At 36.6% G+C, this 23,143-nt stretch overlaps 1 protein-coding gene across 1 annotated transcript in view; it reads right to left on the bottom strand.

Moving 5' to 3' along the window:
• The window catches only part of LOC132124624 (oxysterol-binding protein-related protein 5-like), a 54,432-nt gene that overhangs the window by 5,838 nt on the left and 25,451 nt on the right, over positions 1–23,143 (bottom strand). Inside the window, exons 2-17 of the mRNA XM_059535724.1 lie at positions 16,905–17,061; positions 16,622–16,695; positions 15,122–15,202; positions 13,913–14,014; positions 13,629–13,832; positions 13,459–13,543; positions 13,213–13,375; positions 9,468–9,669; positions 4,657–4,841; positions 4,461–4,542; positions 3,531–3,629; positions 3,182–3,278; positions 2,995–3,093; positions 2,332–2,429; positions 2,160–2,249; positions 1,646–1,782 (exon numbers count right to left, since the gene is read on the bottom strand). Coding sequence (XP_059391707.1) covers positions 1,646–1,782; positions 2,160–2,249; positions 2,332–2,429; positions 2,995–3,093; positions 3,182–3,278; positions 3,531–3,629; positions 4,461–4,542; positions 4,657–4,841; positions 9,468–9,669; positions 13,213–13,375; positions 13,459–13,543; positions 13,629–13,832; positions 13,913–14,014; positions 15,122–15,202; positions 16,622–16,695; positions 16,905–17,040 — 1,934 coding nt within the window. The 5' untranslated portion in view covers positions 17,041–17,061. The remainder of the gene's footprint in view (positions 1–1,645; positions 1,783–2,159; positions 2,250–2,331; positions 2,430–2,994; positions 3,094–3,181; positions 3,279–3,530; positions 3,630–4,460; positions 4,543–4,656; positions 4,842–9,467; positions 9,670–13,212; positions 13,376–13,458; positions 13,544–13,628; positions 13,833–13,912; positions 14,015–15,121; positions 15,203–16,621; positions 16,696–16,904; positions 17,062–23,143) is intronic.

Raw genomic sequence — 23,143 nt, 5'->3', positions numbered from 1 at the left:
TGCATATTGATGCTTTGAAAAGTTGATTTAGAGGTCAAGATTCCAGAGATCGAAGAGTGATTTGTAGTCTTCAACAATGTTTGACTAGTTAGCGTTAGAAGCTCAAACCTGCTGGTAAATCCTATAACTACACCAAAAAACATCCTTCTCCACTCTCCAGTCATGTGTAATCTCTTCAGCATGCAGAATTTATGCTTACATTTATTATTGAACATGTTTTACCAGGTCTTGAGTTTTTTTTATTTTTTTTAAAGAGCCCCAGAAGTTAAATAAATTTCTGGCTTTTATTTTGAACAAAAATAGCTTAGAAATAGGGATGTAACGATTCACTCAACTCACAATTCGATTCAGAATTGATTATTTTTTTATATATTTATATATTTAAAATGAGATTTAAGACAAATTATAAATAAAATGTTTCTTTTTATTATTGCTTGGACAAAAATGCTGCATGTTTCTTCGTGAAATTGAAATATAACACTATAATAATATACTAATATAGCATTTGCATATTATCGATCTTTTGTTGGTTTTGATTGCTTCTATTGTCCTCATAATTAAGTTGCTTTGGATAAAAGCATCTGCTGAATAACCAAATTTAAATATAATGTAAATAATAAAACTAATAAGAAAGTTTAAAACAAGCCCCAAATCAAATAAACAAGTAACACAAATGAAAGAAATCTCTTCTTATAAACAAAATAAGGCTTTGTCTGTGCTCTTTCCATTTAAAATGAGAGGCAACCACTGCATTTTAATCATGATCCAAACAAAGAAGCTGCATACATGCAACATGAGCAGGTTTTAATCAAAATTAACTGTATCATTTTGAAATCTGAAGCAAAAACAGAATGGTTTGACTTCAGTTTTGTGAAACTATACATATAAATATCTGCATGAATCAGAAACATCAGACGAGCTGAACGAGACGCAGATCCACTCTCTGCCAGCAGGTGGCGTTTAAAGCGTTTCCTTGGTTACTGCTGTGAACAAAGCAGCGCTGCACTTATGAACTTTAATATACATTATACAGAGGCAAGATGAAAAGAAAAAAATACCATCTAAACTTTTCTAAAGACAGTAAGTTCCCCTCAGACATGCATTCATATAAACTCCTACCGCTAACTGAATAACAATTTGTTTAGCATCTCAACCGATTTGAATCGTCACATTTGAATCGATTTTCAACTGGCTCGTGGTTAATCGTTACATTCCTACTTAGTCATAAAAAGTAATGATTTATAAATTTTAAGAATGAAAGGTATATTAAAAAATACAAACACCACATGAAATAATAAATCTGTATGCAGTGTATATATATATATATATATATATATATATATATATATATATATATACACACATACATACAGCGGGTATAATAAGTGTGGAACAATAATTTAAATAAACAAAACATAAATAAAAATGTATGTTAAATCACAAATCAACTTGCATATGGATAATCTACAGTAGTCAACATTTGAAGTGGATCAAAACCTTTTATAAGAGTTGTTCTAAATTCTGAAACCAAAATGTGTTCTTGTCTTAGGACAACTCTGATGAACTTTTTGTGCTCCACTATATTTTGCAGCCCTCACTTTCCCTGTGGTCTTTAACCCTCCCGCTTCTGAATGTGTTTGTGCACCTCTCAGACTCGAACGCCTCCTGCTGGTCCACCTGCACCACCTGTCTCTTCAGCCGCTGTCTACGTATGTCTGGACCGGGGTTCCACAGCACCTCCTGCTGGCCCGTCCTCTTCTCAGTCAGGTGCACTTTACTGTCCTGCAGAAAGACGTCTGTGAGATCATGTGCTGTCAGCCGCTCAGATAAGCAATCTCGGAACTTGTGCGCTTAAGTCTGGCCTACATTTCCCCCATAGGAATCAAGAAAGATCTGTCTTATTGTGTCTTATCTTTGAAGAGACACTTGAAGGATTACGTTTGCCACATATTCCTGTAAGCTACTGATGAAACAAGCCACAAATACAAAATACTTAAAATACTGACATTTTGCAAACAGAATAAACATCCAGTATTATTTCTTTTATTTTAGATTCAATTATGATTATATAATTGCTTTTATAATTATGATTTACTTTGACTTAATTATGGAGTAAGAAATGTCTGTTCTTCTATGCAAGTGTCTGAAATGATTCTTACCCAGTGCCCGTCTACTGTAGCCAGAACGTCTTCCCCCATACGGATCTTTCCAGAAATCTGGTTAACGTTGCAAGAGCCACCAAGAAAAGGCTGGAACAGAGAAAAAGACAACAGTTGTAAGATTATAATTTAAAAAAAATAAATTAGTCGCATAATTAGGTTTGGGACTCACCTTCAATTTATATTCAAGTTCAGTGTAACATTGTGTTTTTTCACACTCAATGGTGATTTTCCCGCCAAGTTCTAATGTCATTGTACCATACAGAATCCCTGTAAGAAAGACACAATACAATGTTTCATGAAAACATTAACATTGACATTTATTTTTTTATTTGTGTATGTGTTTAAAACAATTTAAACAAAGAATTTAGTAATATTAATCATAAACCAAACTATACAAATACAGCAATTAAAAAAAAGTAATATATTAAATTTTCCAATAAATTATAATTGTTGTTTTATTGTATAATACTGTTTATTAATATTATTACTAAAAAACAACCTAAATTAATACAGCAATTATTTTTTTTAATATATTACATTTTTGAATAAATTAGAATTTTTGTTTTATTTTATAATGGTTTGTTTTCTTTCAGAAGTTTCTTATTGTTTACCTAATTTCATTGCAAATAATACAAATAATAGCATATGTTTTTGGAATTAAAAGAGAGTGAGTTAATAATAACAAAATGTAGCATTTGTTTTCTAATGTTAAAGAATAAATACATTGTTTAATTATTATTTGTGGGTGTAGTATTTCTTACTATATACTATATATAAGGCATAATAAAAAATTCAGCACATTATTTAATTATAAAAATGAAGGGTCCATCACCTTTACAGTGAGCGTACGGCATCGTGATGATATACTCTTCATCTCGGGTGAGAAATAAGAGTCTGGCCTTTCCATCGAGTATAGCAGACAGCGAGTTCCCTTTAAGAAATCACACTGAACTTACAACCAACATCACAACAAAAGCACATTTACTGTGTATTTGCACTGCAGCATGAGCGTTATATACCATAAAACTTGGATTTGGCCAGAATGCTTCCAGTAATGCAGAATCCGTCCTTCCTATTGCTGATGTAAAAAGCTGAAACAGGAGGGTGATGAGAAACCTGAAAGTACAAAAGTCCACCCCTTATCACACGAGCTTATCGGTTTCCATCGTTACCACGGTAAGAGACTGCTGTCATGTTTAATTGTATGCAGAGGAAGACAGACTAACCACTTCACACTGCAGACATTTAGCCAAACCACAAACTGTCCAAAAACGGAATATCAGTATATAGTTTTAAAATGCTGCTGGGTTTGTTTCTTTTTTATTCAACGCAATGAAAGCTACTTTAATTGTAATCGTAAAGTCTCACCTGTTCTGCGATGTAGAATGTACAGCTGTCTGTTTGTGGATGCAGCCAGCAGCATCGAAACATCTCTCCTAGAATAGGGTTGTATGGTTTCTTTAGCCCCTGAAAGACATTGGAGAAACACAATTAGTGTAAATATAAACCATATGCACACCCTAGTGATAAATACATGTCTTCAGAAGTATACACTACTGTTCAGTTTTTTTTTGTTTTTTTAAGTAATTAATGATCTATGCAGCAATGATGCATTGAAGGGAAAGTAATGACATTTACAATGTTACAAAATAAAAACAATAATAATAATAATATATCAGAAGAACAAATAAATGTTCTTATGAACTTTGTTCATCAAAATTCCATCACAAATTTGTCACAGCTTCCAGAAAAATTATTAAGCTTTAATTAAAATATATATATATTTTTTTAACATCGATAATTATAATAATACATGTTTATTTAGCACCAGATCAGCATATTAGAATGATTTCTGAAGGATCTTGTGACACTGAAGACTGGAATAATGATGCTGAAAATTCAGACCTGAAAATCACAGGAATAAATTGCATTTTAATATATATTAAAAATATAAAACAGTTATTTTAAACTGTAATAATTATACTATTGTACTGTATTTTTGATGCGCAGAAGAGACTTCTTTCAAACACATTAAATACATTTTACCAACCCCAAACTTTTAAACAACATATTTTGGTGTTTCCAATTTTTCAACATTTTTATATTTCACCTTGGTAAAATTAAGAGAATACATTAAAAACATTTAAAAACTTGTCAACAGTTGTAAATGTTAGTGTTTTTGTTCAGTTTTTTTATGTGATATGCCAAAATATGTATAAAAAGCATGTATGGAAACTTGGCTACTATATGAATTGGCTCATGATTCTCAATCTAAAAAGAGCACTTCACCCACATCACCTTTGGTTTCTTGTAGAAGCCTGAAAGATACCAGCGCAAGACCTGCTTCATCCTGCTGTACGGGCTCTCCTCCATCACAGCCCTGAGACACAAATATATACTTTTATCTCTTCTCCAACAAACCCAATGAAAGCTAAACCTGCTAGTCTCAGTAAAGAATGTCTAGTTGCAGTAGTGGTGCTCATGAGGTGCTCACTGGGACAGCAGGTCAGCATGATAGTAGTAATCCGACAGCTTGTCCAGAAATGAACGTGGCTCCAGGATAAATGTCGGCAAAACCACTTTAGACAAGTCCATTCCTGGCCTCAGCTGCTTCAGGAGAGTCCAGATCAAACCCTTATTCTCCTCAGAGACTGTCTCCACCTGCGACGCCTCGCCAGCCTGTGATCACAACAGAAAATATACCTTAATACACCTTGAATGCAATGCAAGTCATTTTAAATAAAAAGCATCTGCTAAATGCATAAAGGCAAATGTACCTATTATCATTCATGTTCTTCTAAATAAAAGTTGCTGGTGTTGTTGACTGATTTAAAGGTGCACCAACCAATTGTTCATCCATTTCATTGGCCAATACTGTGCAACTCTTTGACTTTATACTGACCCCTATTGGTGTTGATGTAGAATCAGTTTTGTTATCAATGCAGTCATGGAAATGCGATATTCACAGGCATGATTAACCTATTCTGCAACTAGAAGTGTTCTATATTTGGGGCTTAGTAAAATATAGTAAGTAGTATTTGGCTGGTCAAGTGATCTTAAATGGCTGCCACCATGAAGCGGACCACCCTATGTAGAATAACACCCCTATTTCTATACCAGGGGACTCATTTATAAAACACACATTTGATTGGATTTGATCTTAAATTTAATTGTTTTCCTCCTAGGTCAAAAGTGACAAATCAGGATTTAAAGGCAAAAACAGACATGAAAATATTTTTATGTCATATATAGCTATATATTTATCTCATATATACCAGTAATTAAAATAATAATAATAATCTTATAACCCTAATTATCCAATGTTGTTTATTAATATGTACAGATAAATAGAAAATCACAATATGCATGTACATACATACATAGAATAACTATATGTATATATGTGTATATATGTACAGTATATTTACAGTGTGAAAATATATATTATACCCTGAAAAAAAGTCGGATTCATTTAGGGGGAAAAAAAATTATACATATGGATGGATGTTTTATAAATGGTTCGTAGCCTAAAATATCAGAAATATATCAGAATTTTGTGAATCTCTGGTTGTTGTTTTTTAAAAATAAAATCTCAAAAAACTTTCTATATCAGACAATAATTTGCACCCATTTTTCAAAAATATTAAACCTCAATAACTGTTTGTTTTATTTGGAGACTATATTAAATGTTGAATTTTAGTATCCTTTTTTTAATATAGAGAATAATACAAATGTTTGAGGATATTTCATGTTTATCCAGACTTCCCACTGCTGAACCAACTTGTGCAGTCAATTGTTCCTTTGGTGCCACTTGCACAAAGCTTAGAAGCTCATTCAGACATCTTGACTCGGCTATGCGATTCAGTTCACCAGTTGACCCCCAGGTTCAGCGGCATTCTCAAGACTTTGGTGGCAGCTCAAGATGCCCCTGTTCTGCACTACCAGATTGCTGTGCAGCCGAGATAAAAGTCAGGATTTTACTGCCCTTACTTCATAGTGCCAAAGAAAGGTGGTGACCTTCTGGCAATCCTGGATCCGCAAGTCTTGAATCTGGCCCTTCGCAAGCTCCCATTAGAGATGTTGATGCCCACTTCCCCATTATGGGAATTGGGCATCAGGATCCTCAACTACCTCGACGACTGGCTCATCATGGCCCAAGAGCAGTTGTTTAATCACAGGGACCTGTTGCTCCGGCACCTCAGCCAGTTGGGGCTTTGGGTTAACTGGGAAAAGAGCAAACTCTTCCCTGTGCAGAATATCTTGTTTGGATATTGCTTGTTCGGTATGGAGTTAGACTCTTAGTATAACAGTGTTTCTCACTATTGGCTAGGGTGCCCTTAGAACAAGTGCCTTGGCATGTCGTTGTTACGACAGATGCCTCCAGTACGGGTTGGAGTGCTACATGCCATGGACAGGCAGCTTCAGGGCTCGGGGACAGAGCCACAACTGCTTTGGCACATCAATTGCTTAGAGCTGTTGGCAGTGCATCTGGCTTTGTGGCAGTTTCGGACATTGCTGCAAGACAAGCACATGTTGGTCCACACAGAAAACACTGCAGATGTCTCATACATCAACCAGAAGGGTCGGAAGTGGCTCAGTGGTTCATGTAGGTTGTCTACAAACCGGAAGGTTGGTGGTTCGATCCCCGGCTCCACCTGACCAAGTGTCGAGGTGTCCTTGAGCAAGACACCTAACCCCAGCTGCTCCCGACGAGCTGGATGGCGCCTTGAATGGCTGACACCGCAGTCGGTGTGTGAATGGGTGAATGTGAGGCAAATTGTAAAGCGCTTTGGATGGCCATGTGGTCTGTTGAAAGCGCTATATAAATGCAGTCCATTTACCATCCATTTACCAAGGGTGGTCGCAATCACATTGCATGTCACAGTTTGCCCATGATCTCCTCCTCTGAAGTCAGACGTGGCTCAAGTTGCTGTGTACCGGGGGAGCTCAATCGTGCAGCTGATGCGCTCTCATGACAGCTCACGTTCCTTGGAGATTGTAGACTCCACTCCAAGACAATCCAGATGATCTGGAGTCAATTCGGTGAAGCCCAGGTAGACCTGTTTGCTTCCCAAGAGTCCTCCCTCTGACAGCTGTATTACTCCCTGACCTGATCGTTAGGTTTCTGGGAGCCTGTCCTCCAACAAAAAACGACCATATAGGTCGTTTGTGCAAGCATTCATTACGACCTATATTTACGTTTTAAAGTTAAGCGCCCTCTAGCGGGCATGAATATAATGACAGTATCGCGTTGCGTCTGTCATCATGAATTGACGTATAACGTCATTACCAATCAAAAGGCACGTTTATTTAAATGCAATGTGTGGGCGTTTTACACCAATCTCACAGTATTTCCTACATATTTTACTAGGTGGCTTATTCGTTCGAATGACCACACCTAACCCCACCCCTAAACTTAACCCTCACAGAAATCATGCTAAATTATGATTTATTGAGCATATACATTTTCGTGCACGTCCATTCCCTGGGATCGAACCCATGATAGCATGATTACATATCAAGGTTTAACGCAATAATCTACTAACTGAGCTACACAAAATGCAAACCAGAGGGCAAATAAAAGAGTACAAAACATTAATATGAAAACAACCTTTTGCCGATAGGGGCGCAATTGTAGTATACGCTCTGATGGGTCGTATTTCAGGGATATAGACAAACGACCTATACAAGTGTATTGGTTGGAGGACAGGTTGGTTCCTGGGGGGTGCCAGAAGGTTAAATCCTCCTAGGACACCTCTGATACCCTCTTGGGATCTCTCTGTTGTCCTGGCTGGACTTCAGAGGGGTCCCTTTGAGATGCTCGATTAAGTTGAGCATAAGTTCCTGTCTCTTAAGACAGTGCTCCTGAACACGCTCACTTCCATTATCGGTAAGTGAAGAGTGCTTTGTGTTTGGTCCAGCCTATTCTCACATTGTCCCGAGACCCCGGCCTGGATAGGTGCCCAAGGTTCCCACTACCCCCTTCCAAGATAAGGTGGTGAACCTGTAAGCACTGCCCCCGGAAGAGGCAGATCCAGCCTTGGTATTGCTGTGTCTTGTAAGAGCGTTATGCATATATGTGGACTGCTCCTAGAGCTTCAGAAGCTCTAAGCAGCTCCTTGTCTGTTTTGAAGGTTAGCAGAAAGGGAAGGCTGTCTCCAAGCAGAGGTTGGTCCACTGGATAGTGGATGTCATCGCCTTGACATACCAATCCCAATGCAAGCCATGACCCCTGGGGCTGAGAGCCCACTCCACTCTGAATGTTGCCTCCTCCTGGGCACTGGCGCCTCTCTGGCAGAAATCTGTTGAGCTGCGGGCTGGGTGACACCTAACCTCCGCGTTGAGCCGTTCCTCCCTACTCCTAGGTAGGACCTGCCTAAGAGACCCATTCCATACTTTTCAACATTTGCAGAGCTACAGGGTTGTGACAGGGTTCAGGTTGTGGTGCTTTCCATGGACCCCTTATGTTAATCAACGACACTCGACAGATAGGGAATGTCTCGGTTATGTATGTAACCCTTGTTCCCTGATTGAGAAAATGGTGATGTTATGTATCGCTGGTTGCCAGGAACACATTCTCTGCTCCTCATTGTGAAACCTGATGAGTGAATGCACCTGTTGCCTGTTTATACCTGTATGCATGGGGTATGCAAAATCCATTGGCATTTTCTCTGAAAGTCAGAGCAGACTGGGTTTCTCAAGTAAACCCCTATGTTGTCAAGACATAACATCTCTGTTCCCTCCATCAGGGAATGAGGGTTACGTTTGTAACAGAGACGTTTTTGTGACAGAAATTGTTTGCAAATAATTCATGCGTTCATTTCATATAGGCGCATAGTACCAGATATGAATGGTTTAATGCTTTACGAATGCTCAACTGTTATTTTTTACAGGACAACAAAAATTTTGACCAATATTTCATGCTTTTAATTTAGTCATATTGTAATTTATGCAAATAATTTTTTCTCAAACAAAGTTTCAATCAGACAATAATTTGCACCCATTTTTCATGACCCACTCAATTTTTGCTGAATAAAAACACATCATCGAATTGTTGTGTTGTTTCATGCCGACTCATAAGTCTTGTTCATTTCTTTAGGTTTTAAACATTTTAAGTGAAAAATAGCACTGAGTGAACATTAAACACAAAATTGTCTTCATGATTTCAATTCAGTCGATTAATCTTGAAATGTCTTCAACATGACACTTTTAACACATCACTGCATAACCAAAACATAATTAACTAGTTCTGCTTATACAAAGCAGTTCATTTAGACCAAACAGACACTGTGATAAACTTCTCACCTCTCCCATCTCTTCATGGGCTTCTTCAACAAACACCGTGGCCTGCGGGCACATGTCATCCGATTGGTCCATATCGCTCTCCTCCGTCAGTCTGCCTCCATTCTCATTTGCCGCATTGTCCGAGTCTTCATGTGCCTCCCTCTCTGATTTGTCTGAGTTTGCGTCATTCTCCATATGGTTTTCCAACATGGAATTATTCAAACTTTAACAAAATCACACAAACACATACAATTTGTATTATTTATTCTTTAATTGTTATAAAAAAAAAAAAAAGATTTTCTTTAACATTAATTGTTTGTTCTGCTTTATCTCAATGAGATTTATTATTATGTTCACGTTCAAAGCCCATCCTGATCAGTTGCCAAAGCAACAAACCACATGATGTTCATCTTCTCGAGTAATTTGAATGACAGGGCAGTCACCATGGTCACAAGAGGTTCATTATATTAGTGTGAATGTTATTTTCAAAATTTCTGCAATAGGCAATGAATCTCTACAGAGAAATATGAATCATTTGGCTGGTAAAAGAGTCTTAGCTTAATAATCTGAGCATGAGCATGACATTAAATCATTTCTTTGTGTCCACCACACACAGAGATCACAGGAAAACCAGCTTCTGTCCTGCGTCACCAGCTGTCAGCAAGAATGACCGGCGAGACAAGCGAAAAAACAAGTCCTTACCTTGCCAAGAATATATTATTACCGAAAATCCAAAGATTGGTAAACAAAAAATGAGAGAACCTCAGAAAAATTCTTTGTTTACAGTCGAAACACAGTGATTTCCCTCTCTAGTTCCTGTCTGTATTGGTGTTTGCACAGGAAAGCTCTGCAGTAACGTGTTTTCCAAAGCTGTTTTTCCTGCTTCACAGCTTGTCTGACGCTCTTGTATGTGTGTGTGTGTGTGCTGATGGTGGTGTTTGGTTTACATTCTCCTCATCTCTTCCTGCTCCTCTGCCTGTCACGTAAACCTGTAGGATGCAGCTGATTGGACGAGAGCTTCAAAGTGGCTAGAAAGAGGCGGGGTTTAGGATATATAAATGATTGACAGCTGAAGGATATCACTGGCAAACAACATCAACTATTTCACTTCCTCTCAGGTACAGATAAACTGTAATTTAAATACACTTTGAATCCCACTGGAATATAATTTGATTATAATGTAGATCTGCTATTAATGTTTGGCGGTTAATCAAAATTTGATGTCATGGTCATACGCCTGTAATTTTAGCTGTTGATTTTGATTGATGCTATTGTAGGTCTCACAGTATTAGCATAGTTTTTCTTAATACTAAATATATTTATTGATTTATTTTGTATTTAAGTATTTAGCATTTATATTAAATTATATGGAATAATAAAAATATAATAATATAATAAGAAGCAATAATAATAATGAACATCTGTGTGTTTTAGAGGATTGTCAAGCCACTGAATAGCAATATGCTAAAAGTTTCAGCTTCTGTTTACAACTGAAACCTTAGATTTTTTTAGCAGATCATGAAAGGTGAAACGGTATTAACTGTAACCAGGTGTACAAATTGAGTTTAGAATTTTGTACATGTAGAGAGGCAATGAAGCATTTAATATTGATTTTGGGGGTGTTGTTTAATGTTCGTCAAGTCATTAAGCACCCATTTAATGCATTAAAGGTTTCGTAAGAACAGAAATAGGTCATTTAACGATGACACACTCTGAAGGTGGCTGATTATAATAATTGTTGAAAAGCTTGGATCTGGAAATGATACGAGCTAGATTCAAACCCAGTTATCCCACATAGTCACCAAGGCTATGGAAATTGGGATCCAATGGCAGCAACATACATGAGAAGCTATATGAACTACTTCACAAATCCAAAATATTTCATTCATTCATTTAATTCATTCATTCATTCATTCATTCTACTTCGTTACAGGAAATATTTTTTTTATATATGTTCAATTGCAGCGTAATTTTTTTTAAGAATAAAGGTCCGTTCGTTCATACCAAGGACGATAACGATAAAGATAATGATAAAAATAAAGTTCTAAAAATCGTTCTCAATATTAAAGAATAGCAGAGTTCACACAACAACTATAATGATAAAGGCACAGAGAAGCGATATCGTTGGAATCACTTTCAAAAAAATGTTTCCATACGATGAATGATACAAACATTGACACCCAATCAGAATCAATCCTGCTATAATGAGCTCGAGAATTATAAGTGGTAGATGAGCGTGCGCTTACCATCGGATGATATCATCTGTTTATTCTAAGCGCACGCTCATCTACCACTTATAATTAATTATATATTTTTCTTTATAGTTATCGTTCTTGGTGTGAACGGGGCTTAACAAAAAATTGTACAAAAATATTATATTTTTATTATATAATATTTTATAAATATTATATTATAATTTATAAAATAATATTTCACGTTTGTCTCAATTTAATCATATCCTTTTATCTGAATATTTTATATTTTCATGTCGCACTGTATCTGATGTGAACAGTTTTGAAAAAAAAAAAACGTTGAATATTTTACTACTTTGGTTTCAATTAGTTGTGAACAGTGAATAGTACTTAATGCAAATGGTTTTGGTGCCAAGCTATTTTTATCTAGTTTAGCTTTATTTCTCTCTCTCTTTTTTAAATAAAAAAAAAAAATTGTTCAAATGTGTCTGAGAATATTTCACACTTTTTAATTTAGTCATACCAAAGTCCTTTTAGGCAAGTTGTGCCACACGGCCGCCATCTTGGCAACGGCTCCGGGCAGCTATTTCGGACTAACAAGACCAGGCTCCTATGTAAATGAATGGGCAGAGAGTCAGAACTTCACTTTCATTGGTCACCGGGACATTAAAACTGCAAGTATAGAAACAGCAGTAAAATATGATCAAAATCGCTGAAAAAGTTAGATGACTTTGCCCCAAAATAAGGTTTAAAACGCCTTTTTCCCCACAGGTTATACTTTTACTATGCATGCGCAAGGATTCATGACAACAACTTCATTTACGTCTCTATCCAGACTGCCGGTGCTATGCCAAGCACTTAAACAAATGCTCAATGTCACAATATAAAATGCTTAACTGGTAGTCCGTTGCCTTCGCGTTGTTATCACCCTCTTCAATGTGAATTACATATGATCTTGCACACACCACAACTCGCTATCACCAAATCGTCTCCGCTGTCGCAAAACCTCAACTGTGCGCATGCGTCAGTGGAACCTGACGATAGGCTTAAATGTTTCCCGGCTTGACTGTTAAAAGCAGATGATTGGCTTTCCAGCGGGAGGGGCGGGACATGTGCATACAACCACCATCTTTGCCGTTACGGGTTTTCCTTATATAGTTGTATTGAGGATTGAAGAAGTGGCATGTCTTTTATAAATTGTCTCTGGTCATACTTAGTTTGCGCATATATTTGCGGTAAAAGCTATTCTCCAAAACGAATTTATAAGTTTATACACCATGTCATTTAGTCACATCATTTTCTTAAATGCTCTTTTTACCAGAGAACAACAACAATTTGACCAATAATTCTTTGAAAACTTCACACTTTTAATTAAGTCATATTGTTTACACCAAAAAATCTGTAGAATTTATACTTTCATGTAAATTCATTGCATAGATTTTAATGTGAACTGTTCTAACCAAATGATTTCTGTGAATATTTCATTACATTCATGTACAAATATGTCAGTTAACTGCAGTGTATCTGATGTGAACACGCTCAACAGTGTGTTGATGTAGAGAGATCAGACTCACTGCAGCAGGTCCTGGTCATTGAGAACCGAGCTCTGCAGCAGCTGCAGTATGTGTGAGGACTCGGAGGAGCCGCTCAGATCTCCATCCCTGCCGGTCTTCGCGCTCATCTTCGACAGGCTGGAGCAGCTGAGAGCCAGCTCCAGAGCATCCATCCAACAGCGTCCTGGAGCAAACCACAGGCTGTGATCCTCAAATGGACTCCATATTGAGAAGACAGTTTCACAGAGGACAAACACCAAAACTCACCATCAGATTCGGATGCCGCTCTGAAGATCAGGTAATTACTAGGCAAGGGTTGAGTGATGGAGCCCACAGATTCTCCTTCAGGACCCTGAAAAAACACAGATACCAATCAATCCCAATGATGAGTTAAAGTCAAACGTCACATTTCAGACTCAGAGAAGCTTGTGTCTAACCTTCATGGCCCATATGGACTTGTCCAGTGGATGGTAGAGTTTGAAGCAGAATCCGTCCTTCTTTGAGGGTCTTTCGATGAGCTTGCAGGCGTTGAGAAGAATCGTTCCCACCCAGTGATCTGAACCGGGCGTCTTGTATATCAGGAGAATGCCGGGCTTAAGGATGCACCATAATTTTGTCCAACTCTTCAGTGTGCCTCGAATCTGATGCATCCAACAAGTGCATCTTAAAGAAACTACCAAATTATTCAATGTTAAAGTGAAAACCGATGAAGTTTACCAACCTTTAGCCAGTTGGACATAATAACCACACTTGGATCCTTAAGTGCACTGGACAGTTCTTTGGCGACCCTCTTCTTCTCCTGTCGATAGTTCTTCTTCTGAACCTATCGTATGAAAGGTCAAGGTTTAATGTATTGCTCGAGTATTAGCTAGGGGGCGCAAGTGGTCTGCAAGACATAAAATATCTAAAAACCTTGTTGAACACTAGAGTGCAGCATATACAATGTCAATGCACTTATTCACTACTGTTAAATCTAAACTTTGTGATTTTATTTTAGATTGTGGAGAAGAACTCTGATTGGACAATGCAGACATCACTCATCTAAAGCTGGATTCACAACAATTCAAACCTGTTTAAATTTTGCATTTAGAAACTGTATTTATATTGATAAATGATTAATAAAAAATAATAATAAAGTTATTATTACTTTGACGTAACTTTTTACATTTTCAATTCTAATTTCAGTTTTATTTCATTTTAGTAGCATTTTGTTACATGCTTATGTCATTTTTATAGTTTTACCTATTATAAATGTAGCAGTATTTAATTTCATTTCAGTTTTAGAGTTAGTAAATTCAGAACTTAAATGAACATAACAAATTAGAAATTCTAACTGAAATAAAAATTAAGTTGTTCATTTAATATTTATAATTTCAGTTAACTTTTTTTATAGTTTTGGTTGGCGACACTTGATGAGTGGTTCATTAGATTCAGTATTTTAAAACTAAAACTAAAATACAATAATAAATTAAAACAAAAAGCAAAACAAAACTCATTTTTATGAAAGAACGTATGGGCGTCTGAAATAAATGTGTTTCCAAAGAAGAGTGGGATATTTCTGTGCAAATTTAATTCTCTAGCACGAACAAGGAATGAACATGGCTGATGTTTTGAATTTGGCAAATTTAACCGCTATTTGTAAGAAGCCATATGATAGTCCAAAAATGACACAGAACGCTATTAGTCACAGACCTTTCATGCATGCAAACTGGTTTAATAAAATTTGTAGCTGTTCAAAGTAAGGAGAAAAAGAGACCAGATGAAAGGCTGGATTAAATATCTGAATAAATATTTCTCAGTATTTTCTCTAGTACAGGAAATGCCTGTACGCAGGTTCAATGCCATCCACCTGTTGACTGACACCATGAACAAGCTGCTGTTTGGACAAACTGGGTCAGGAACTCTGCCTGGAGTGGGAGGAACATCGTACCTTAAGCGATTCTTTCCTTGCCAACTTCTCCGTGGGCGAGGAAGACTCCTTCTCCAAACCGATAAATATCCTGGATTCGGACTGAAGCCAAAAAAGGAAAAAATCCAAGAAAAATCCATTTAACTTTCATTTTGAAGTCAACATAAGCTCAAAATTGACCCTGTTTGCTTTCATAATACTTGATCCTGGGCTAAATATGACATTTCACAATATTCTGTTTCATGTTACGGCAAATGGGTTGACTTTAGAAAGTCCTACCATAATAATAATAATTATTTTATGTTAGTATAACTATATTATTATAGTAATTGTGAAATAAACAAAGACACAACTCTTTGACACTTAGAGCGAAAGGCAGCAGGCTAAATGCAGCAGGTCTGTTTGGTCAGCTGTGGGTGTCAGTTGAAGATAACACCTAAATATGGAGACATTTTTCGCCTTAGACCCAAATGAACCTCTAAAGCAGTTCACACAAACAGTGGAGTCCAGAAAAACAACAGTAACGCTATTTTGCTGAATTAAACAATCAATAAAATCGATAAAGGAGATCATCTGCTTTAAATTTCATGATCAGTTATCAGAGTCTTTGATAAAGGTACAGAAAAAAAAATACACTGGTGTTGCCAAATTAAAATACAGAAAAATGCATTTCTATCAAATAAAATTATTTGTACTATATTTTTATATAATGTAAGCATCATTTCAATTAAATCTATTTAAATGTCATTGTTAAATGTGATAATGTCACATATATAATTTGTCTATAAAGTGACTTGAGTGACATTATTACATTTAAATAACTAAACTATATCTATCTATCTATCTATCTATATATATATATATATATATATATATATATATATATATATATATAGATATCCACATAGTTTGAGGGTGAGAAGAGAAAAAAGGTAAGAAGGTAAGAACAGAACAATCAAAATATTACCAGAATATCTATATATTTAATTAAATTACTGACAGATCAATTAGTATAATAGTTGTTAAATGCAGCTGATGCTAAAAGCTTCTTTTTCCGTTTTTTCGTAGATGACACACATTAATGTTGCATTACATCTTTGTGTATTACAGTTAAATGTCTCATATGGTGAATGAATGAAAGGCTTTTACTGTATATTCACCCATTTAAACCACATGATACGGACAGATGCACTTTACATGTGCCTGAGATGTGAGCTCCGACTTACTAAAAGCTTTTAGCCCACAGAAAACTGTCTGGGAGTGAAATGCAGACGGGAGGCTGTGATTGGCTGTTTTGAAATGCGCTAATTGCAGGTCATTTCACTTCCTTTACATTAGCAGAGGTCTAGGGAATCCTTTAATCTTTTTTTATTTAGCAGCATTCAGAAAAAAAAACACTCTGGTGAGAGGTTAACTAGCAGCGATAGTTAGCGCTGGTAGCTGAAGTTATAAATTTGTTATAGCCGTTTTCTTTCCCGTCTGCATATTTCATGCGTGCAGTTACAAGGAGGCTGAACGCACCGTGCTGCTGGGTGAGCTGACCGGGCTGACCTCGTCCCTCAGTAAGGGCAAACCGTTCCTTTCCGATTCATTCCCTGCAGAACACACACATGAGCACGCGCGCGCACACACACCCACACCAGCACACAAACACAGCGTTAACATCAATCACCACAGTCAGTCACATCCTTTAACTTTAGATATTTTCTATGACCGTAGTGACTCAGAAGCAGTGAGCTCCTGCATGCGTCTCTTGTGCTTGAAGGATGTGGTGCTTCCACACATTCAGGAATTGAATGGATACCTGGGCTGAGTGGGTACAGTTCATTGTCTCCTCCATAGGACAGGTTGCGGGTCAGCAAACGTGGGTCGATCTTGGGAGGCGAGGTGGCTGTGGGACAGAGAGAGAACCGTCTGCGGAACAAGTTCTCCTCCTTCATTGTGCCGGCCAGTCTGTCCACCTCGAAGAGAGAAGGGAGAAATGTCAGTACAGTTTGAAGCAGCATAATGCGCTTAAAATACTAATGGATCATCACACACACACACACAAAAACAAACACACAGAGTAACATTAATGCAGCAGTGTTATGCAGTCCTTGTCTTTACAGAAGTAACAGATAATCAGCAAAGCAAAGTGGGTGTGTGTGAGCGAATGTACGTGTCTGCAGCAACTTGGGAGAAAATGCTAGCAGAAAGCTTATGCAACATAAAAAATTGATGCTAAATGAGCTGACAGAATATCAATATTTTAAAGCCAAAGTCTGTTAATGTGAGTTTGTAGACTGAACTGATTCTAAAGATACAAAAATGCAACCAACCACGAAATATAGCAAAATGACAAAATATGACAAATTCATGTTTTCTTAGCATGTCTTTTAGAAGCCTATTTTTGTAATAAATTGTTCAAAAAGACTCATGAACTTCTGAATCAGTCTTTCATTGAAAAACCTCCATCAATTGTATATATAAACTAAATCTATGCATCCAACGATCTAACCCACTATCCATCCATCTATTATATGTTCCTAGAAAATGACTCTTATTGTACAAGCCTATTTTTTTAATGAATCATTCAACTGAATCATTACTGAAATCTGACCATCTATCCTTTCACCCATCCACCCATCTGTCCATTCATCCATCCATTCAGTCCGCTATCTATCCATCCATCCAATGATCTAACCCGCCATCCATCCATCCATCCGTCCATCAACAACCTAAACCACTATCCATCCATCCATCCATATAATATATACATTATATATATATAATTTTGGGGGGAATCAACCCATCAGTTGTGTCTCTGTATATTTAAATATTTCAACCTTAAAAACTACCTATATCTATAAATTTACCTATTCACTGCATTATCCAGATGCATTCTCTAGATATTCTGGTTTGATAAGTAGTGTTGCACAATGAAAGGTTTCCTGTTACATAAGACTACAGTTATCAAAGAAGCAAAACTAAGCAACATGGGCCTTTAGTTGAGACAGAGCGTCAAAATCAAGTTCCCAGCATCATTCCTTCTCATGAAGAGGATCTAAAAAAAGTCTTTCTGCTGCAGTGTGGGTCTGAGGGGGGTGCTGGAGCCTCCGTCTATAAGGTGCACAGTTACAAACCCCACTCTACCTCTCTTTCTCTCACTAGAGCTCTGCAGGGTAATGAACCCCACCCTACATGTGGCCAGACAGTCAGCTCCACCAATCACAGCTCAGAGCCACAGCTGGAGGGCAGGGCAGGTGGATTCAATTGGCCAGTACATCTGGCTGCAGTTCAATTTGCTCTGTTTACAAGACTACGAGTGGCAGAGAGACGAAAACACATCCTGAATAGACTAAACAAAAATAACACCTGCAAGAAGAATGAGAAAAGAAAAACTAAGAATATTACAATATTACAATATTCTCTTTCAAGGAGAAATGGGAGATTTTTTTTCAGTGTTAAATAATTAATTTGACTAACTTTCTTTCTTCCATAGAACACAATGTTTTCTACGCAGTCTGACTGTTCTACTGCAGCTCACGCATATTGTACAATGACTTCAAGTAAACATTTTCTATGATGATCATATATTCCAATAAAATTGTTCTTTTAAATAGGACTTTGGTGAGACCAAAGTCAACTTGTTGACCCAATAAGCACAAAGATTTTGGGGGACAGATGGATGGATGGAACAAAAAAAGTATATATCTTAAATATCAGATCATTTAAACTTTTAGGATTTAGCTTTAAAAATATTTTTGTAACATTTAAGGATTAAAAATAAAATAAAATATGAAAAATATATATTTTTCCCTAATAAAAGTGTTTGTTAATATTTGTGTGAAAAAACAGTCACGTGGTATATATATTATAAAAGACAATGTCATGTGTCAAGATCAGTCTCAAAATATCACATTATTTGACATTTTAGGACAGTTCAGATTGTAAAATGTTATGTGGTGCAACTCCCAAAAAACAATAATATTTATGAGCTAATCATTCATTATATTTGCATAAAACTGTATTATCCTTTTTTGAAAATATTATTGAATAACATTTTGGAAAATAATGATTAAGTTAGTTTCTACACTTGTACACTCAAATGTATTACAAGTTTAAATATTTTGCCTCATGGTAACACCATGACATTTGTAGAGTCATTAATTGTGCTTCAATCAAAACCATATGAAATTAACATGAGTACAAAACAAACAAGCATGTTTCTAATGTTAAATGAAAACTTTGTGACTGTCTTTGTGTGCGGCATAAAGACCAGGCTGATGGAGCATGTGGCATTTCATGGTCTTATTAAGCGTTTCAAAAGCTCATTTATTGATGTGACACTTCCTACATACATTCCTACAATAATGATTGCAATTCTAAATTTAAAAAAAAATGCCACACTCAATTTTAGATTGAGTCGAGCAAGTGCATTATTAGAATCTGATGTATGAGAGATCCAATGGTGGTTTGCAATAAAAGTGCCAGGAAAATAATACGCTGCCATTATTCACACAAAAACTGCCTGACGTTTTACAGACAAGCCATTCATTCTTGGAGGCTCCATTTGTACAGACCAAAACTGTAAAAATAAAAATAAAAAAAGGCTTGTTATGTATGCTCCTGATTCATGCAAATAACATACAGCCATTGTTTATATGTTACCATTCATAACTGGCAACCATTGTGATGTTGATGAGGGTTTTGACCCTGCATGCCCGCTCTATGATCTACTCCAGTAATCTTTAGACAGAGCTTAGTAAATGAATGGTAGAAGAACTGAGCAGAACCACAAGAGCGATGCCAAGCCACCGTCTAACAAGTGTCCTCCTGTGACCCGGCAACTATGTTTTAAGGTCTGGCACTCCACTGCAACTTGAAAACAGTCCCTACTGAGACTTCAGAAGAAAACAACCCTTCAGCCTGGCAGCTGACATCTTTAATCACTTCTTAACAAAGCCAGCAAAGAGAATAAAATCCCGAGAGAGGTTGACGTAGCTTGCACAGCTATGACAACTGAATGGATCTCTGTGTAAAAGTACTAGTGTAGTTAGATACTTGGGGGTGTAAAAACTTTTGCACTAATACAATTTTTTTTTTGCGGTCAGTGGGTTAGTAAAATATTTTCAACCAAGGAGGTTAAATCCTAAAATCTAAGGCTGGGAATTGTATCAATGTCAAAATGTCATATTTTCATTTAAATTAATATTTTTCAGTCTGATTTTCAAAATGTTATTATTGTATTGTAATGTAATTATTATTTTTTTTCTTTAGAGGAACCATCATTTTAATCATTCTTACAAATGAAGAATGATCATTCATTTTGAAGACTGTTACGATATTTATTTTCATTAATAAAAAAATGCATTTTAACAAATGTATATAATACAGCCATGTTTATCTTCAAATATTTTACTAAAACAGAATAACATGTCTGGGTTATGATGTAAACAAATCACTGAATCAGTGTTTTGAACTGATTAACTGAAACACACAATTCAAATTAATCTAATTTGTAGAAATTAATAGAACTTTACAACTTTATTTTCATTTTCTTCTAAATCACAGACACTATCAAGATATCTGATAATCCAACTGCTAACAAATGTCTTACTGCTCTTAAACTCTTGTGTGAAATTGGCCTACTTGCATGAACATAAGATATGAACAAAAATATATATTATTTAAGTCATTTTTAGTGGACTGGGATCATGTCAGTGAGAAAACAAGGCAGACACAATGGATGCAGCATCTGTAGCTACTAGCTAACAACAGTAGCTAACATTCCTCACAGTTAGCTGCCTCAGCATTAGCCTTAAGCAAACCCCATGTTTTCACCTATTCAATATCTATTAACTTTGTGATATGATCTTTTTTGACAGCTGAGTGAACGTCTGTCTGTGGATCAATGGACCACCGGTGTCCGAATGGACTTCACACCTGCAGCGTCTAGCTAATCTGCATCCATCAACTCTTAGCACTGAATTTAAGGCCTGGCCAAATGACTTATTTACTAAGGTTGGCAGCACAACAGCAGACAGAGCATGGAGTATCTCACGAGACAAGGTCTCTGACATACATTGCGTGGTGACCTCATTTCCATTATAAAGGACTGCATGAGATGCAACCGAAGCAGCCATTCAAGCAGAAAGAAACACATGGAACGGGAAGAAACATAAATAAAGGATGGAGACTCTGAGGTGTACAAATGGATTTAGTGTTGGTTATATAATGGACTGTCAATGCTACATCTTACAGTAAAGTTAACATGAAATCAAAACTGCTGTTAAAGGGTTAGTTCACTCGAGAATGAAAATTCGTCCATCTTCTACTCACCCTCAGAGCATCCTAGGTGTATGTCACTTTCCTCTTTCAGAATAATTCAATTGAAGTTGTATTAAAAATCGTCCTTGCTCTTCCAAGCCTTTCAATGGGGGTGAGCATGTTTAATAAAATGTCCCTCACATAGCTCCCGAGGGTGAATAAAGGTCTCTTGTAGTTAATCCATGTGTTTTTGTTAGAGTAAAATCCAGATTTCAAATGTAATAAACACTTTTTTCTCACTTTTGGGAACTGGAAGACATGCAGACGGATTACGTAGTACATCAGCGCTGCATGGTTAGGGACGAGCACAGAGAGAGAACAAAACAAAATGCTGGACACAAATTAGAAGCACAAAACAAGGATTTATAAAGAAAAATTCGATTAAACAATCAATCAAATTAACCACAAGTTGTCACCCTAGTTTCATGCTGACCTGGTCAAAAATAACATTGCCTTTTTGTTGGATTGTAAACTGTTCCAAACAATCAGGTCAAAGGTGTTGGGTTTCTTATGGAAAAACAACAAAAACTCAAAATCCCAACCCATCATGATTTTAAACGGGTTAAACTGGCTTCAGACCTGACAATGCTCCAGTTCAAGGCAAAAATAAAGGCGACACCTTCATATAAGTGGTTAAGTCTGACTGAAGTTTGAATCCAAAGGTTCTCAAGTGTGCTAAAAGGAGATCAGGATGGTATTTTCAGCTCCTCACATGGGGAAACTCTAAAAACATTGGCTTCCCACTGAGGAGTCTCTTTAAATAGACTGACAGCATGGCCTCTGCTCTCTCAGCTCTTCTAATGATGTGTTCTACCTCATGGCGACTGTGACCAATAACAAGGTCATTGAGGGCTAGCTTGTACCTTCATCCTGGGGGCTGACAGTGCTCAGTCCTACTTTCTTGTCTGAGAAGCAGCAATTACAGTTCCTTGAGAGGCTTGATTGGGTGCTATTCAGGGACACTGAATAGAATTTATCTTTGTTATTCAAAAATAAGAACAAAGATACACATTACAAATACACATCATATGCAAATAAAAGAAACAGTGCTTTGTTTTCAGGTACAGTAGGTGTATTTAGCAGGAGCATTCAAAAAATGGAATGAACAAATCTAAAAATAAAACACTATATAGTTTGATTCCTATTAAAGCAACTGTATTAAAGTTTTTCAGTCAATAGTTGGTGATTTTTCTTGTTGTATTTTGTTGTTGGGGGGCTTATGACTTCGTAGCCTATAATAAAAGATAATGAATTTTCAAACCTTAACTAAACACATTTTTATTCAAAGATCAACCGTCTGTCATTACTCTTTAGTCTGCCACAAGAAACAACATTAAAATCATGAACTCAAATGTCATTGTAAAAAAAAAAAAAAAACATTGACTTGTAACAGTGCGTAAATCAGACCTTTCTGTAACGCTAATGCTAATAAGCTTAAACGAAAATAACGAAATAATTGTGTAGCGGAGTATTTTTTGTACACAGTGCCGCGAACTGTCAATCACTCCTGTACGCCTGCATGACTGTCCTCCTTGCAGCTGCAGAAACTTGCGCTCTCTTCATCATCAAGCTTTAAAACAAAAAGAGGACAAAAAGGTCATATTGTCTGTGTGCATATAGATTAATTAAATAAATGAATATCTAAATTCGTGCCTAGTAGCCTACGGTATGTTTTTTAGAACTTAGAAAAAAGATGCTGCAGCCAATGAGCAGCCGGCGGGGGCTGGTTGCAGG

This window comes from Carassius carassius, chromosome 43, assembly GCF_963082965.1.
Source record: "Carassius carassius chromosome 43, fCarCar2.1, whole genome shotgun sequence".
Classification (NCBI taxonomy): domain Eukaryota; kingdom Metazoa; phylum Chordata; class Actinopteri; order Cypriniformes; family Cyprinidae; genus Carassius; species Carassius carassius.
The sequence above is the reverse complement of the archived record's forward strand: the minus strand, read 5'-3'. Positions and strand labels throughout refer to the sequence as shown.